At 39.1% G+C, this 18,548-nt stretch overlaps 1 protein-coding gene and 1 long non-coding RNA gene across 3 annotated transcripts in view; one reads left to right on the forward strand and one right to left on the reverse strand.

The window, feature by feature from the left end:
* The first annotated feature begins 46 nt into the window (after nucleotides 1-46).
* The window catches only part of LOC125257774, a 22,989-nt gene continuing 4,487 nt past the window's right edge, over nucleotides 47-18,548 (forward strand). The window contains exon 1 of one of the 2 annotated variants that reach the window (XR_007182450.1): nucleotides 47-1,782. This is a non-coding gene — a long non-coding RNA (uncharacterized LOC125257774). Of the gene's footprint in view, nucleotides 1,783-6,501; nucleotides 6,641-18,548 lie in introns of those variants that run through there. The other variant, XR_007182451.1, reaches the window with a different exon arrangement.
* adarb2 (adenosine deaminase RNA specific B2 (inactive)) overlaps nucleotides 6,410-18,548 on the reverse strand; it is a 234,974-nt gene continuing 222,835 nt past the window's right edge. The window contains exons 8-10 of the mRNA XM_048174461.1: nucleotides 18,481-18,548; nucleotides 13,605-13,786; nucleotides 6,410-6,577 (exon numbers count right to left, since the gene is read on the reverse strand). The exon at nucleotides 18,481-18,548 is cut by the window's right edge and continues 114 nt beyond it. Of these exons, the coding sequence (XP_048030418.1) occupies nucleotides 6,410-6,577; nucleotides 13,605-13,786; nucleotides 18,481-18,548 (418 nt within the window). The remainder of the gene's footprint in view (nucleotides 6,578-13,604; nucleotides 13,787-18,480) is intronic.

The raw sequence follows: 18,548 nt of genomic DNA on the forward strand, positions 1-18,548 counted from the left end.
ATATATATATATATATATATATATATATATATAAAAAATACACATACACAACAAAGAGGAATTAAGTCAAGGTATAACACAACGTGATTATTTTTGTTTTTATTCACATAAACATTCACTTTTTACTCAAGTGCAATGTACAGACCTTAGCAGCATATGCTTTTGGGTTAAAATTTACACTTTACTTGAGTGATCTTAAGGTTATTCTTTTAATTTTCTGTATTTTTTTCTACAAATTTTTACAAAATGTACAGTCATTAGTACAATATTGCCATTCAATCATGCCTTACGACTGAATTACTTGATGTAGGTTTGTCCGGGATTTTTCATGTTTCTGGTGTTTTGAAGAAAACGCTTAACTCAAACATAAAATGAATGTTGCAAAAAAAGAAAGAAAAAAAAAAAAAAAAACGTGCATTAACAGTCTTTCAAGTTATGGAAATTTCAAACTGGTGAAAAAAGCCATGAACCATATCTTTTTAACATGATCAAGATGATCCTTTGAGCAATTATTGGGAATTTAAAAAAATAAATAAATACAGATAACAGAAAAAGGCAGAAGAAAGGTAATGTCATGTTTGAATGGTCAGTTTCACCATCTTTCTATTGATAACATATTTCTTATGGGTACAACGTTTATCACATTTAATCTTGGAAAGATTCATTATCATTTAAAAAAATATAGAACATCAGGTGAGACACTAAACGGGTCTGAGTGAGACTTGAAAATATATTTGCCACCACTAGGTGTCCCTGTAACATCTCGAGCTGTTTATAAAGGGTGGCCACATGACATCTCAGCAAGGGTTGACAAAGTGGCATTCGAAAATATATACTGAAAGCTTATTAAAGAATACATGAGTAACAAATTATGCAAAGAAAGGAAGGGTTGCCAGTCAATTAAAATATAATAATCAGGGAGTGGGATGATTGTATTGGTATACAACAATAAACATCTTTACAGATGAATAGTAATAACTTGATCAAATAAATTGAGGTTAAAACATGCATACTAAAACAAAAAACGTAAATCTAAAGAATCAGACATGAATGACAAGTATCTGTAAATGAAATAAACGAATGCAGGAGAATCATTGGTTAAACCTCTGGTAAAGTGGCATGCGTTTCAAAGGTTGGGTCGGGGCTTTACAAAGCCATTTGTAATGTGCTCGGTTTGTAAATGAATCCATTAACTACAAATTACTCCATAATCACAGATCTCTACTCGCACTCTTAACTCCATTTTCGTCTTTTATGTCTACATCAAACCGGCGACGTTTCCCTTTCTTTTCACGCAGGTCTCTGCCCAGAACACCATGTGTAAAGATACAGCGCTGACACACAAAGAGAAATGACACGCCACCTGTGAGCGGGATTGAGGTATTAAAGAGCAAGCTGTACCAACCCAAAAAACGGCAAGAGACCCGGGGTGTCGTAATGGCACCGTTTACATTAGCTCTAGCCTGCACACCCAAAATGGAGCTGAATTAACCTGTCTTTGCAATGTCAAACCCTACTGTTTTTTGTTCCTTCTTTTTTCTCATTGTACCAATGAACCAAAGGCAAAGGAGAGAGAGAGAGAGAGAGGAAAATGAGGGACGCATCACTCTGACAGGACCTCTAATTGGACAGCGTGTCGGAGCTCTTCAGGGCCAGGCCATCCGGAAACGGGCAGATAATGACAAGACGGCGGCTGCCTTTCACTTTGGCGAAGGTTAACACACATACACGCGTTTGAATGACGGCTACAGGAGAGCCATCGGTGGAGTGAGAAAGAGAGAGGTGACCATCTTTCCATCTGCTGTGTTGTGAAAAAAATTGTCCCCGTTTCTCACATTTTCCCTCGTTGTCGATCACGTCGCTGGTAAACCTCGTTCTGCCAAAGGTCTCAAGACAGAATACATACGATGTTTCCCAGAGCTCCCCCAAAAGCTAACGCTAAACTACCCAAGTGTGTTACTGTGAACCACAATTTTTGTTGTTTGAATACTTGGGGACAAATCCAAATTATTTTCTGTGGTAATCAACATGTCATATGGACATTTCATAGCCTCAGTTGTTTCCAGTTGCAGTGCAGTGTATGGAAATTGTGAGAAAATGGCTGCTTTGCACTCCTCTTTTATACATGCACTCTCAAACTTAAGCACTTTTAGACATGCACTCTCAAACCTAAGCACTTCCCCTCGGGGGAATCCCTGCCGCCATTTTGAACTGCGTTCCACTTCGTGAAGTGGACGAATATGGACAGACCGGGTGTGCCTCATACGTCCTGAAAACTAATGATGGGGAGTCGACTCCAAAAGAGTCGATTCCTCGACTCTGAATATCCCCAGAGTCCAGCACAGGAATCGACTCTCGGTGTCGACTTTGTTGCTGTGTCCGGAATCGCTCACTTGTTTACTGATTCTCGAATCCATAGCCTACATAATGCATGGCAGTTCAGTGCATAATGTCTATGGTTAAGTGCACTAAGCAAGGAGTGAACGAAATGGAATTCGGAATTCGGACACTGACGAATCGCGTCAGAGAGCTGTCGCAGAAACTTTGACACGTACATTTATGTAGCTTATTTTAGAAATAGATAACAGTCATAGTGACTTTACTTTGCAATTATACATACCTCCGTGTCAGCTTTAGTATTGATGGTAGCTTATTATTGCAATAAATATAGATTTGATTTTCCGTAGTTAACCGTGTTCATTAAACTAACCATAAATAAAAAACTCACATCAACAATAAACACATTAATGAGTGTACATTGTATGCATTTTTATGTATTGTATTCATTTTAGTATCTTTAACTCTCGTGTCCAAGCACTTTGACGACAATGATCATGTGCGTTTAGCGCCATCCCCTGTCCATTATAATGAGATAAACTCATTAAAGAATTCCTGCTTTCTCGTTTATTTAATTCTGACATAATATTCAACCACAGATGTTTTTAGTGACTTTTCTCTCGGTTAAATTAGGTATCAGCAATTAGCAACATTGAAAGGCTACTCATCAAGTCATCTCTAAATTGGACTAATTTGGACAGTCTCGCTAAACGCGTGTTTTAATGAGGGGATTTTAAGGCTTCGCGTCAGGGAAAAATACATTAAGTGTGTAAGGACTGCCATCTTGGCTTATTTATGACCCTGTTTTGATGTACAGTAAATGGAGTCGAGGACAGTAAATGTACAGTAAATGTTTTGATGTACAGTAAATATTCGATTTCAGGTTTTCTGGCGCCGACTCCGACTCCCGAGTCCCACTGTAGGAGTCGGGAGTCGACTCTAAAAAACCTGAAATCGAACACCCCTACTGAAAAGTGAAGCTGCGAGGCTCTTTGATCACCCCCTGGTGGCTGGATGCAGTACAGGTCATAAACCCTGCCTTCTCCATGTAAAGGAAAGGCACTTGAGTCAAAAAAAAAAAAAAAAATTACACTTCAAATAACATTAGTCATTAGTCAAGGTGGTTGTTAATTGTTATCACGCTGATATATGTTCAATTGTTCGTTTTTGTGGTAAGTTTGATTTTAGCTAGCAATTTGATGCTATAGAAACAGGGCGTGTCGTCATGATTGACAGTTGTGATTGACAGCTTCTCTGAGGACTGTCGGAGTTTCGAGGGGAGATTGAAGATATATAACTAACTATTCATTTTCGATTTCTGTGTTATTTCACACCAACAAAATGAGTTGTTCAGCAGTAAACTGTACTAACCGACCTACAGGATCTGACGGATATCTGAGCTTTTCTCGGAAACGTTAAATGTGGGCTTTATAAGCTAATTAATAAATGTTATTAGCTAAGATAACACGCCTAACGTTAGCCATGTCGGGAAAAAGCAGGTGATCGTTATCTGGCAGTTACTAATTATTTTTATGGGTATAAAATAATAATTAGCAGGACTCTAATTAATTATAGAGCACTGTTTACAGCAGTTGATCTCCTGTAACGTTCAACTTGATTTAAAATGGCAGGACTGTTTCTAGTTTCTAGTGGTATCTACTGAATTTGCTGTTTCAAATATACTATTGCTCTAGAAACAGAATTATTTTATAGGTAGAATTTTAAATTGTGTATAATTTATATAGCCTATTTAAAATACATTAATAATGACGCAGTCGTCTGGGCGAAAGTTTGATACCGCGACTCCGCCTCCGGGCTCCACTGACGATTCCTTCTGCGCATGCCCAGGCTCCAAACTGACGTTTTTGCGTAACATGTCAACGCCCATCGTCGAATGTTTTGCGTTCAGTTCATTACAATGGAAGGAAGCGGTGTTGCGTCGTCCGTCTTTTTTTACAGTCTATGGGACGTCCCTTCGATGTTGACCGAGGGAGCGAGTCTACTCTGATGTACACTTCAAGCAGCTCTATATCCCAGAATTCAAATTGATCGCGCTTAACTGAAGTGTATGATATATTGACTATTTTGAGAATTAATCTCATAATAGTGTATAATATTAATTATGTTGAGATTTATTTGCATAATATTTGTAGCTATATACTTATATTCACACTATATACTTATATTATACTACTGATATTTCGTTTCATTTGTGTAATTTTATTTTTCTCCAACAGCTCATATACCTATAGGATTTTATATATTTCCTCCAACAACTTATAAGCATATAGGGCATAAAAATTTGGAGTGGAACGCAGCCATCGAAGCACAATTTACACTTTAGTTTTGAAGTGTTGCATGACAGGACACAGCAATCCACCTTCACACTAAAGCTTCTCATTACTTAAATATTATGGTTTAATATAATATACTAAAATGTTATGTTTACTATAGTAATATATCAGCAGTTAGCAGCAAGTTTTCTTCTACCACAGTTTGCTATGGGAGAATACTATATCAGAAGCTTGCGTAACAGATTTTACCATTGCTGTCGATGTCCTGTAAAATCCTGTTTTGACATCAAAACAGTTCTGTCAGAGATAACTTTTTATGGGTATTCTATCTTGAGCCTCATTAGAAATGCTAGAAAATCATTTTATGTTGTGTTTGTTCTTAATTATGAAAATATGCTAATTAGTGCCTTTTAAATAACATCACATATTGTGACAGCTAAAAATGAAACACATTTTCAGTTTGCTTTATTTAGCAAACAAACAGCATAGCTTATTAGCTGGTTGAGAAAGTTTATTTGATTAGCTAGAATAAGATGTCAATCTTGAAATCTGGTATGGATGTAATCTGGCTTTTTATGATGCACAAACATTCCCCTTACAAAAATAAATCATGGTTTTACTACAAATAAAACAAAACAAAACAAAAAAAACATGGTTATTGTAGTTAAACCATGGTACTGTAACCACAAATGAACCATGGTTTTGCTACACTAACCATAGTTTAACCATGGTACAAATGTGACCCTGGACCACAAAACCAGTCATAAAGGGTCAATTTTGTGAAATTTCATCATCTGAAAGCTAAATAATAAGCTTTCCATTGATGTATGGTTTGTTAGGATTGGACAATATTTGGCTGAGATACAACTATTTGAAAATCTGGAATCTGAGGGTGCAAAAAAATCAAAATATTGACAAAATCAGTCCTTAGCAATGCATATCCACTCACAAATTATTTTTTTATATTTTTATGGTAGGAAATTTACAATATATCTTCATGGAACATGATGTTTACTTAATATCTTAATGATTTTTTGCATAAAAGAAGAATCGATAATTTTGACCCATACAATGAATTGTTGGCTATTGCTATAAATATACCCGTGTGACTTACAGTATGACTGGTTTTGTGGTCCAGGCTCACAAATGGTAATCAATCTGCCAAAAAAACATTGGTTACTACACTTTTACCATGGTTAATTTTCATAAGGGCAAATGTAACCGTATTGCGTATTTGAGTCGACTGAATCGGTCCACTCAATAACAGTCACCTGTCTAAAAGTTTAGATTCCAGAAAAATCATGAAGGTATTCAATGGCGACAGACAGTAATGTTATCTTTCAGGATGCGCTACCAACGGTATACTCAGGTTAAAGTTAAGGCTGGTGTTTGTTTTAGCGTTGTGTAGACAATCAGCACTGTGATCGACATGACCAGTGAAATCTGTAGAATCTCCTGTGGGGCGGAGTTTGGGCTTTACTGGTTTGGGGATAAAATTTTCGCTAACCATACCCTTCGCTCCAGAAGCTATGAAAGGTCAGGTACAAAATGCTTCCATACCTCACCCTTACCTTGGCAGCAACAAATACACATTTTGTGAGAGTTTGACAGAACAAGGTTTACCACCTAGTCGCGACTCTCGTCATCTCCCTGCGGAGATTTTTTGGCAGTGGGATGTTGTTGACTTTAGGGTGAGAAAGGGCTTCTGTGGCAACCGGACGGCAGGTGAAGTTGGTTTTGGTGACGAGGGGACGATTACCCAGGTTAGGCTTCAGCATTCATACAGTCAGAGTGAAGTTTTCCTGCTCGGGAGGTTTTCTGACCCAGGTCCCTAGTCCTGCTTCCTGTAGACCCTTCAACCACTGCAGCTTCACAGTCTGGTAGGTGCCGGCCGCCTGCTTCGCTTCGCAGTACAGCGGCATACCGCTCGCCCCACGGACCACCAGCTACAGAGAGAGGAAACCAAAGACAGAATGAAGGAAAGAAGGATGGGACAGACAGAAGAGATGGTGAGAGTGCAAAACAAAACGAATGAGCCGGCACAAACGTGGCATTTGAGCAGCTGTGTAATCTCTCCATTTAAATTTCACAAGCAATTGAACATTCTCCGTGCTTTTGTGCGTTTCTTTGTCGCACACTCGCACACACACACGAAAAAACAGCGAGAGCAAAAAGGGGCGCGGTGAACGGAGAAAAGAAAAGTTTCTTTGGAGATTAGCGTGTGTGCTCTTGCGTCCCTGACTGCGAGCGCTGAGCGTTTGCCATGGGAGGCCGCTCAAGTGCTTTTCAAGATGATTACCATTTCCACAGTCATTAGACTTTAACTGCCAGCATTTGGTACAGCAGCCGGCATCTCTCCCATACATTTACATGATGAGGGCCCAATTCTGCCCGACGCTTTTTTTTCTGTCTCGTAACAAATGGGAGCTGTCTGTTGTGGTTAATAAAAACAGAATTATTCATCCTCAACTAGTTCTTTATATTGACCTGAGAAAACACCACCGGATCTAGGCTGGGAACTGAAAGGTTATAGGTTTCATTGTCCTATGGGTCGAGACCCCTAATCTCAAACTGCTTGTGAATTCTAAAGATGTGTATAAATGTGTTTGCAGGGTTTCTGCTGGGATTTCTGGTGTCCCTGAACATTGCATTGCCTCGGGAAACTGTGTTCCTGACCAGAGCCCTAATGCTGCGTTCACACCGAACGCGTCTGGGGCGTCAAATTCGCGCGTCTAAACAAAGTGTGTTCAGACGCGAATTCGTGTCTTGGGAGGGGCTTTCATCTCTTTCTGCACAGATCCTCTGAATAAACACATAATCTCGTGAGTTGGAAACATTTAACTCGGTTATGCCGGACGACTTTTGCTAGCTAAAGGTGGGCTAGTATCAATGGCTAAAATCATGCAAAAAGTTTTACAACTAACCAGATTGTCCGATTTCTTCGCTTATTTTCTTCCAGGCAAGGTCCTTTTTATTCTGTCTCGATAAAAATATAATGACACATCATAGAGCTCAGGGTGGCCACACAGCGACATCTCTGTTCTGGTCTCCACCACTGATCACATCATAAACACGTTACTACCAAAGCAGAGTCCCTGATTGGTTAACGTGCCGCGAATTTACGCCAAAGTTCAGATTTTTCAACTCGGGCGTTTGGGCGTCAGACGCTCAATTCGCGCGTCAGCTGCGTGAACACGCCATTCGCGCGTCAACGGCCGATTCGCGCCGTGCTAGACGCTTGATTCGCGCCGCAGGACACCTAGACGCGCGTTTACATTGACTTAACATGTAAATCAGACGCCTCAGACGCGTTCGGTGTGAACGCAGCATTAGAATTGTCCAAAACTTTCCCCTGACGACTGGAAATCATTTCTGGTGACTAGGGCTGTCAAACGATTAATCGCGATTAATCGCATACAAACTAAAAGTTTGAGTTTGCCTAATATATGTGGGTGTACTGTGTGTAATTATTATGTATATATAAATACAAACACATTCGTGTATATTTGAGAAATATTTACAAGTATATGTATTTATTTATATTTTTATATAATTTATATTTTATATAAATACAAATATTTTGTACATAATAACATATTTTCTTAAATATATACATTAATTTGTGTGTATTTATATATGCATATTAATTACTCACACATATATTATGCAAACTCAAACTTTTATTTTGTATGCGATTAATCGTGATTAATCGTTTGACAGCCCTACTGGTGACCATTGGACACGAGACAAAGTTGTTACGAGCTTTACGAGCAGCGACATGATGCGGCAAGTAATAATGGAAGTAAAGAAACCAACAGCACAGTGACTTCTGATTTATCGTTGAGTGTGAAGCCGCTTTTTCCACCATCAGGCCAAACAGTTCTCATTGCTTAAAGGGTTAGTTCACCCAAAAATGAAATTTTTGTCATTAATTACTCTCCCTCATGCCGTTCCACACCCGTAAGACCTTCGTTCATCTTCAGAACACAAATTAAGATATTTTTTGATGAAATCCAAGTTTTTTTTTTTTAATCCCCCATAGAAAGCAACATAATTACCATCATTCAAACTCCAGAAAGGTATTAAAGACATTGTTAAAATAGTCGACGTGACTACAGTGGTTCAACCTTAATGTTATGAAGCGATGAGAATACTTTTTGTGCGCAAACACAAAACAAAAATAACAATTTTATTCAGCAATTTCTTCTCTACCCTGTCAGACTCTACGCAGTTGACGCAGTGAATGCAGTTCAGAGCTTCCATTTATTAGTTATTAACAGTTAGTGCAAATATTTTTCCCTTACTTTATTTTAACTTAAATAACATCAAAACCTTGCACTGAACAACACTTTACTGAACAAATGCAATCCCTGAATACATTTGTACACAAATTTATATTTCTTTCCACATTTGCCCAAGATGCCGTTTGAGCATCAGTAACATTTATTGGTAGCATCGGGCGCGTTTCGGTGGTTCTTGCGACTTGAGCGAGTGCTTTTACTGTAATTTAGGCAAGCGCGACTTCCTCGCCATTGCGGTGAGCACAGTTCATGGTTGCATAGCAACGACAGACGCCACGGGAGCGAAAGCGCTTTGAAAGAAGGAGAAAGCGGTGCGGCCGCGCTTTCCATGCATTTTTAGACGCGATATGTGAACGGCCCTTTAGTATGGTGACTTTTTCTTGGCAAATGGCCCGTGGGTCGGCAGTTTGAGACCACTGGCGTAGGAGAATGACAGGGGAGAGACTAATTTGTTGAATAAAGTTATTTTTTGTTTTGTTTTTGCGCACAAAAATTATTCTCATCGCTTCATAACATTAAGGTTGAACCACTGCAGTCACGTCGACTATTTTAACAATGTCTTTAATACCTTTCTGGACCTTGAATGTGGTAATTTCGTTGCTTTCTATGGGAGATTAAAAACCTCTCGGATTTCATAAAAAAAAAAAACTTAATTAGTGTTCCGAAGATTAACGAAGGACTTGTGGGTTTGGGTGAGGGTGCATAATTAATGACATAAATTGATTTTTGGGTGAAGTAACCCTTTAACCGTTCCATTCCATGCCGATCCGGCCCAGCTGGTATGGATATAGTTTCATGGTTTCACGGAGCTCTTTGGAATGTAATACAAATGTGTCAGTTGTTGCCTTGGTAAAGCAAGACTGTATAGACGATATGAGATGTAAATAGCGACTGCGTTATGGAGGATGTTATGGCATTATGGTAGGCTAACCGTGCTGAGCCGTGCTGGTAGAATGCTGTAGTGAAGTCGCCACTCAGGATTGGTTACTGTCTGTTTCCTGGCTGTCAGTTTCTCTGTAGCTGGCCAAGCGCAATATTTGAGCGAAGTAAACGCAAGTGCTGAGAATTCCCAGGCAAGAGTGGATTGTAATCATGCCGTGCCGAACCAAGCTCAAGTTGAGATATAACTGGAACCATTCTTTACCATTCTTAGAACCATTCGGCCTGATGGTGGAAAGCGGCTACAGTCACCATGAAATCAAAATTGACAATTGTTGTTTTTTATACAGTTTTGCAGTGTTTATTATAAATGATTAATCTGTGCACATTATTATTTTTTAAGTGAATATGAACTTCCCCTTCCCCTCCCAATGACATCTCTTCTCTGCTGAGTGTGTACCGGCATGAGGGCAGGATGATTATCCCTCCCCTACAGCAACCTGTCACTCACATGAGATCACAGCAATTAACAAATGACAACGATGTAATCAATTCCCGGTGGACAAAAACAAGTCCTGCTCCTCGGTCAAGAAGCCGGTTCACTCAGACATGCATCACAATAGGGACTACTGCAACTTCTCTGTTATTCCAAATTTAAGGCTATGTTCATAATGAAATACTAGTATACTGCATATTGAGCATCAGGTTTTTTACTATACAGTTATTGTGGCCAAAAGAACTTGAGATAACGATATATTGCAATATCCATAGAAATCTTTAGATCTATAGATCTATCTATAGAAAAAATAAATAATGCTCTCAGTCAAATAGAAATTTAAAAAATATATATATTATTTTATAGCATTATTTACAATGATAAAGGCTATGTCGATTGGCATTGCATTATAAATATACATTATCCTTATGAAAATACCCCAAATGCCTTTAAGATCCCAGATAAACCGTAACACTGTCGCAATAGTGTGTTAATTAGGGGCCAAGCACCGAAGGTGCTTAGGCACCCATTGTAATCGTTAGATTTCTTTTTATTCTTCTTCTTCTTCTTCCGCTCTTGAAGTCTATGGCAGCCCATAGAACCGCTTGCGGGAAAGTTGTGAAATTTTTATCTTTATGTTTATTCAGTCAAAATTCAGTTTATTCAGTCCGCGTTTTATTCAGCTACAGCGATCGCTGGATGTCTTTGTCCATATTAGGGATTTCCTGGAATTTATTAATCATGAGTCTCACTTGTTGACTTCCTGCGCGAGGGCGCCCTCGGATGTCGAGTATGAATGAAACAAATTACATGCGAGAGATTAGCGCTCCATAATGCTCACGTCGTCCTATTTTGGGTTAAAATAAGAAAAAAATACTGCTCTCTAAAGATATTTGAAGTAAACATACTATAATCTATAAGTTTTTATCTGAATGAGCACACTTTTGGACTAAAAGCCCAGAGGGATGTCAATATAATAAAACACAGAAAGGCATCAACAGTTAACAGGTTAAAGGTGCCATCGAACGTTTTTTTTTTACAAGATGTAATATAAGTCTAAGGTGTCCCCTGAATGTGTCTGTGAGGTTTCAGCTCAAAATACCCCATAGATTTTTTTTAAATAATTTTTTTAACTGCCTATTTTGAGGCATAATTAGAAATGTGCCGATTCAGGCTGCGGCCCCTTTAAATCTCGCGCTCTCCGCCCCCCTCCCGAGCTCTCGACTCTATCATTGCATAAACAAAGTTCACACAGCTAATATAACCCTCAAAATGGATCTTTACAAAGTGTTCGTCATGCATGCGGCATGCATACATCAGATTGTGTGAGTATGGTATTTATTTGGATGTTTACATTTGATTCCGAATGAGTTTGATAGTGCTCCGTGGCTAATGGCTAATGCTACACTGTTGGAGAGATTTATAAAGAATGAAGTTGTGTTTATGAATTATACAGACTGCAAGTGTTTAATAATGAAAATAACGACGGCTCTCTTGTCTCCGTGAATACAGTAAGAAACGATGGTAACTTTAACCACATTTAACAGTACATTAGCAACATGCTAACGAAACATTTAGAAAGACAGTTTACAAATATCACTAAAAATATCATGTAATCATGGATCATGTCAGTTATTATCGCTCCATCTGCCATTTTTCGCTATTGTTCTTGCTTGCTTACCTATTCTTTTGATTCAGCTGTGCACAGATCCAGACGTTAATACTGGCTGCCCTTGTCTAATGCTTGAACATGAGCTGGCATATGCAAATATTGGGGGCGTACATATTAATGATCCCGACTGTTACGTAACAGTCTGTGTTATGTTGAGATTCGCCTGTTCTTCTGGAGGTCTTTTAAACAAATGAGATTTATATAAGAAGGAGGAAACAATGGAGTTTGAGACTCAATGTATGTCATTTCCATGTACTGAACTCTTGTTATTCAACTATGCCAAGATAAATTCAATTTTTAATTCTAGGGCACCTTTAATGTAACATTTCCTGTTTCAGGACTAGAAAAATAATGGCAACTTACTCTCTGTACAGTGGCCAAATCGCAAATAACGGAGGCGGAGGTGGGTGAAAAGGTTGGTGGTTTTGTGTTTTACTGTTGATCATTGAGTGATTAACAAGTGATTTTCGTGGGATCCAAAAAAACGTCCACATTGGCGAGCAAACTTTCTTGGAGTGCGGATAGAGTGTCTCGTCTGACATATCCAACGACATGCTTTTACGTGGCAGTAGCAGCTGCATGTATTTTATGACAGATATCGTCACCTACTGTACGTTGGGATGTTAATCAGATACTGGCACTGGATAATTTACATGCCATATTATCGTATATGTAGTATTTGTTTGAAATATTACAGTTATAGCCAATGCCAGTATATTGCAACACCCCTAATTAACATGATAACGACATTTCACTTTTTTTTTAAACTTTAGTTAGTGTGTAATGTTGCTGTTTGAGCATAAACAACATCTGCAAAGTTACGACACTCAAAGTTCAATGCAAAGGGAGATATTTTCTTTTAAAGAATTTGTTGTTTAAGGACTACAACAAATGGCTGGTAGGGACTACAACAAGCCGCTTCCTGGGTTAGTGACATCACTAACCCTAAAATTTACATAAACCTGCCCCCGAGAACATGCAACAAAGGGGGTGAGTAAGGCTGAACACCGTTACTGACAATCCTCATTTTGGCTGCGTGAGATTCTCCAGCTTTGTTATTGTTGAGCAACAGAAGCGCAAGCTCAGCTAAGTGGAGCAGCAACTCATTTGCATTGAAAGGGACACACACAAAAACACAATGTTTTTGCTCACACCCAAATATGGGCAAATTTGACAAGCTATAATAAATGATCTGTGGGGTATTTTGAGCTGAAACTTCACAGACACATTCTGGGGACACCAGAGACTTATATTACATCTTGTAAAAGGGGCATTATTGGTCCCCTTTAAAAATCTGGTATATTGCGACACCCTAACCGTGTAGTAAGAAAATGATTAACGTTGATAAATGCTGAACATTTTGACTAGAGTATGGTACATTATAGAATATGGTAACATCATTTGGCTAGTGGCATTCAGTTAGTATCTTGGAAATTTGGTTATTTCTTCAGTTATAGTTCTGCTATAGTGCCCCTAGTGGCAACAAAAAGAATGCAATGCCTACGTGTGGTGTGTTATGAATTTTGACACATATAATCTAGTTTGTGCATGTTCATTCAATTTCAGGTCATTTAAAAATTTAAGAGTTAAATAAAAAGACTCTTTCTATTCAAAGGTGAGCTCACCTTGCGATAGAGTCTGATCCAACGTGCAAAAAGCGCATGCTTGCAAAGTCTGGACGGAGCTCCAGAGTCCCTCCTCTTTCCAGTAGACGCGTTGAGCACCTCCAGCTGGGCGTCGCCTGCCGTCCAATTGACACTGTAACACACAGACTTCCCCTGCTGCCTGCAGTCACTGTTGCTCAGGCCTGTGCATGCAAGAAAAGAGAGGGAGACTTCGTGAGAGAAAGAAAGAGCACTCGAGGGAGGTTCTATTTAGCATGTGATTGCTGAAGTGTTTCATTAGCAGGCGAGCATGTCTGTGTGTCGTCTGTGCTATCTTTGAGGTAAACACTGGTTCCAGGCACAAAGGATCTCTCGGGCTCCTCAATCATTGCCGCATCGCTACACCAATTAGCATGGCATTCTTTCTTTCTTAAAGTGGAGAGTATGATAGCATGCCCATGAGCTGTGCTGCTGACTTCTGAATTGCTTTACATGAGACACAATGGCGTAACATGTTTTAACATGGTAGCATGTTTGCTAAACTGTGGAGAGCACTGATAAAAGAGAGAATTTTGACATGGAAGACAGCTGTGCTAATGTTTACTGCAAAGCTGAAATGAATATTCACAAACCCAAACATAAAACTTGGTGTTTATGTTTAGCAAAACACACTAGCAGAGGACTCATTTTTAAGTAGCCTTAAAGGGATAATTCACCCAGAAATGTAACTTTTGTCATCTTTTCCAAACCTGTGTGACTTACTTTCTGCTGTGAAACTTATAAAGAAATACGAGTATTGCCGAAATGTGCTATTTTTTGATAATGGGGCCTGCGACTGCTGACCTCTGAAATGGACCATATGACTCGTATGCTATATTCAAAGTCATCTGAAGCCATATGATAACTTTGGGTGAGGAAAAGGACAAATTTTAGGCACTATTTGCTTGAGCTCCTGTCCTGAAAAACAGCAATTGTAGGCATTGGGCCTCTTTTTGTTTTCCACAGTAGAAAGAAAGTCATATATCATTTTCATTTTTGGATGAACTATTCCTTTAATCCTCCTGCAAGTCTCAGATTCTCTATCCAGGGCCTCAAACAGGTGGAATAAATTGTCTACTATAATAATGTGCATATCCTTTTATGCCGTAACGCAGCATCCTTATTGGAACCTCGCTCACTCTTTCGCGGTGTCATTTCAGACTCTTCAATTCGTTTATCCCTATATGTCTATAATAGAGCACTTAATTTGTATTTTACCTCGAGCAGGCTTCATCATTTACTGTCAGTCACAATGTTGTCGTCTATCCATCATGCAGAGTATTTTACACAAGATGCTGCTAAATGTGATCGCTGTATTTGACATAAAGCTACTCTTAAGTGCCACTTTGTATCTTCTAAAAATGATGTGCTAGCTAAAGTGTATGACCCGTATTTGAAGGACATCCTCACTAATCCTCATGCAATCTCATTTTTGCTAACAGTGTAGGTTTGAGTAAATCATGCAAGAGTTTCACAGTTACCAACTAGACACGGCAACTTCACCACTACAGCATAAATTTGAGTTTCCAGTCTGGTCCATTTGCTAGTCTAGTCTGGTTTTATGCTAGTTAGTTCTTGTTTGGTGCTGGTCAAGCAGGTCAGCCAGCCAGTTTTTAGCCTGTGAAGTGGTTGACAAAGTCTTAAGCTAGTTATGTTACTTGGTTAAGCTAGTGTGCTCAGTTAGTTTTGTTCAATATTTTGATAGCTCTTCTTCATCCCAGTAGTTTTGGACTTTATACTGACACCTACTGGTCTGGATGCATTAAGTTTGTTTACTAACTGCTCTCTCTTTACAAAGCAGTTTGTCTTTTGTTCTTTTTCTTTTTCATATGTATACATCATGGATTGTCAATTATGTGACACAGCTGTTCATGTGATCGCAACATGGTGTCCATGAGGATACAACATCCTCCACGTAGAATAAAACAGTTTTCTTGGAAGACTAATACTGCATGTCAAGAGTTTTCATCTCATGTATGTGTATATCATTTTAATATTTCTTAACCTTTAAGCACCTTCATATTCTGCACATTTATTATACATACAGTACATTATTTGTACATTATGCTGTTGTTTGGAGCTTCAATCTAACATTTACATAATAAAATGCAACCTGCATTTAGTAAAACCAATTTTAATGACCTCCTCTGTGCATAAGTATGACTAAATAATGAGTCAATAATAAACAAATAATGAGTCACAGGAAAAGTTTGAAGGAAATACCAGTCATTTTTATTTTCCCTCAAGCTGTCTTCATTTACTCTCACTAATGATTTTGTCTATCCTTCATGCAGAGGATTTTACACAAGAATGCTGCTAAAACACTAAGGGCCAGATTTATTAACAGTTTGCTCTAGCAAAAACCCTCTTTTGGTGTTACAAACCTACTGTCAGGATTTACAATGAAAAATTAGAGCTGAAAAGGCATGGACAGTTATTTTTGTGGCTGACTTAATTGCATATGTAGGACTTTCCCTTTTAGATGCAAAATTTATGGGAGGAGAGTATTTAAATGAATCATGCAAGGTGATTTACTAAGGTTTGTGCTAGTCAATTTACTGGTATTTGCACCAAAAAAGAAAAAAAAAAAAGGATGTATTAAACCAGATGCTAATTTGCCCTGCTCTTGGTAGATTGCATTGGTCATTATGGAAATGATCCGGCTGTGTCTGTGTTCTTTAATTTGTGTGTCATCAATAGATTACGCGCAGAACTTTCCACTCCCATCAGCGCTTTTTTAGAATTGTGCTCTCACGCTAATTTGCCCTGTTTAATAACTCTGGCCCAAAATGTGAAGTTGTATTGGACATACAGTTATTGTTAATATACTATATATATGCTTTGCTAAAGCATTTGAGCCTTTGGTGCAGGTATGAGCCTCACATTAGCTTCCTGACTGAAGGGGTCATTTGCTTTTTCTTATGATAAGAGATCTCGGCCGCTTCTTGGGAACTCTGCACCCTTTATGATGGTGATACCTAAAATAACCAGTCCATTTTCCCCAACAAGAGAGCCCAGACAAAGGAAGAGAAGCTCATCAATGGTGGTGAAAAGGGCCGTGCCGGAGACATGCGGCCCGCTGGGCGTGAGAGGAAGAGTGAATGGATCTCTCTTCTCTTCAATGGCAGTGATAAGGTGTTTGATGAGATTGATTTGTAGGATGGGTAGATCCAATAGAACAGTCCGTCTGCCATACTGAGGCTCAAGAGAGCAGTTTAACAAAGTGATGGAGCGAGACAGAGTGTCCTCCGTGCGCTTAAGGTCACATCTGCTGGAGCATTGGCAAGGGCTGAGGTTTAACAGTGCATTCAAGCTATACATTTTATTAATATGTGTGTTGCCTTAGAATTAAATCCATAACCTTGGGGTTGCTAGAGTAAAGCCCAAAGTATACTTTGGTCATCCTCATTTTACGAGGTGAATTAAGACAGAAGTGTCCACTAGGTGGCAATACAGTGATGTACTGTGCAGTAGCTGTAGAAGAGTGTGGGAAGAGTGATACAAAACATGCTGAAACAGAAGAAGAAAGAAAAACAATACAATGGACAGAGAAATTGATGAGTGTTTGTACAAGGATGATCAGAAAGGATCTCATTTTTACAATACGCCACAGCGGAGTTGGTTACCGGAAGTGCTCATTGAAGCATTGTATTGATTCGTCTGGTTTTGCTAACAGAAAAATGGTGTCGGGACATAGGATGACAAAATGGACTTCTTGCTCTTAGCCATGTAATACGACTCACTTGTTTCTGTTTCTGTATATTTTCAATGTGCTGTAATCACCTATTTGACTAAACGCATCTTAAAATGAGCATCTGCAAGGATCTAGCCATTAGTTTTGATTGCATTACAATGGTACCAGAAGTAGCGATACACTGCTTCACTTACTGGATATAGGAAGTGTGATAATAGCCTATTCATGTTTGAAAGAGTACAAAGACGCAATGGCGGATCCGCTTCCGAGCGAATGTCCTGTAAATGACACGACTGCTGTCTTCTGAAATCTGGTATAAAAGTATAAAAAAGCAATTGTACTGCACATTTGTCGAACTCGCCCATCCGTGCACCACTCATCTACGGTTGACTATACCTTAAAAGCTGTGTGGACACAAGATGGTCATACCTGGGGCTTAGCTTACTTGCACCACTTCGAGCGGGATTCAAACCGGAGTCAACCGGCATGGGAGCTAGATATGCTAACAAGTCACAAGAGCGAATCTTGAGGCCATAGGAGAGAGGTTTACAAACACAGCTCTTACTACTTGGCCTCCATTACTCTCATCCCCTCTTCATCATCCTAGGAAGCAATATCAGAACATGTGGCACCTCCCGTGCCACATGTCTTGATATTGCTGAGTTAGATGCGTTCCTGAGTCAACATATTTTATTGATCCTGAAACAACATTCTAGTCTGAAAATTTAGTCTTAACCCTATTCCTACCCCTAAACCTAACCCTAACCCTACCCATAAGTTATCCCAAAAATCAGAGGGAAATGATAAATGAATAACACTGATATAGAAGCACCAATTCATGATTTTAAGCCTAAACTTGACATAATCTGTAAACTTGTCCCTCTAAATCTGAGTTGGTTGATTTGAATGTTGTCCCAGGATCAACAAAAATGTTGACCCAGGAACATGTTGAACTCAGCAATATCAGGTTATGCTCCCGTGCCAGTTGAAGCTGGTTCGAATCCTGCTCGAAGAGGTGCAGTTACACTAGCACCCTCATACAGGGACCTACATTTCAGCAGGATCCTTCATATTTTGTAATGACAACTGACCAAACAAACAGTCGTTAAACATACCATTGTTCAGAGTCTGTTTAACATTTAGTCAATAAAGAAAAGGAAATACCGCTGAGTAAAGGCTGGTTACGGTGGTAGCAGGTGGGCAGAGGGCCGACTCTCTCCAGTCTGTGGTTT

The sequence above is a fragment of the Megalobrama amblycephala genome, linkage group LG22 (assembly GCF_018812025.1).
Source record: "Megalobrama amblycephala isolate DHTTF-2021 linkage group LG22, ASM1881202v1, whole genome shotgun sequence".
Classification (NCBI taxonomy): domain Eukaryota; kingdom Metazoa; phylum Chordata; class Actinopteri; order Cypriniformes; family Xenocyprididae; genus Megalobrama; species Megalobrama amblycephala.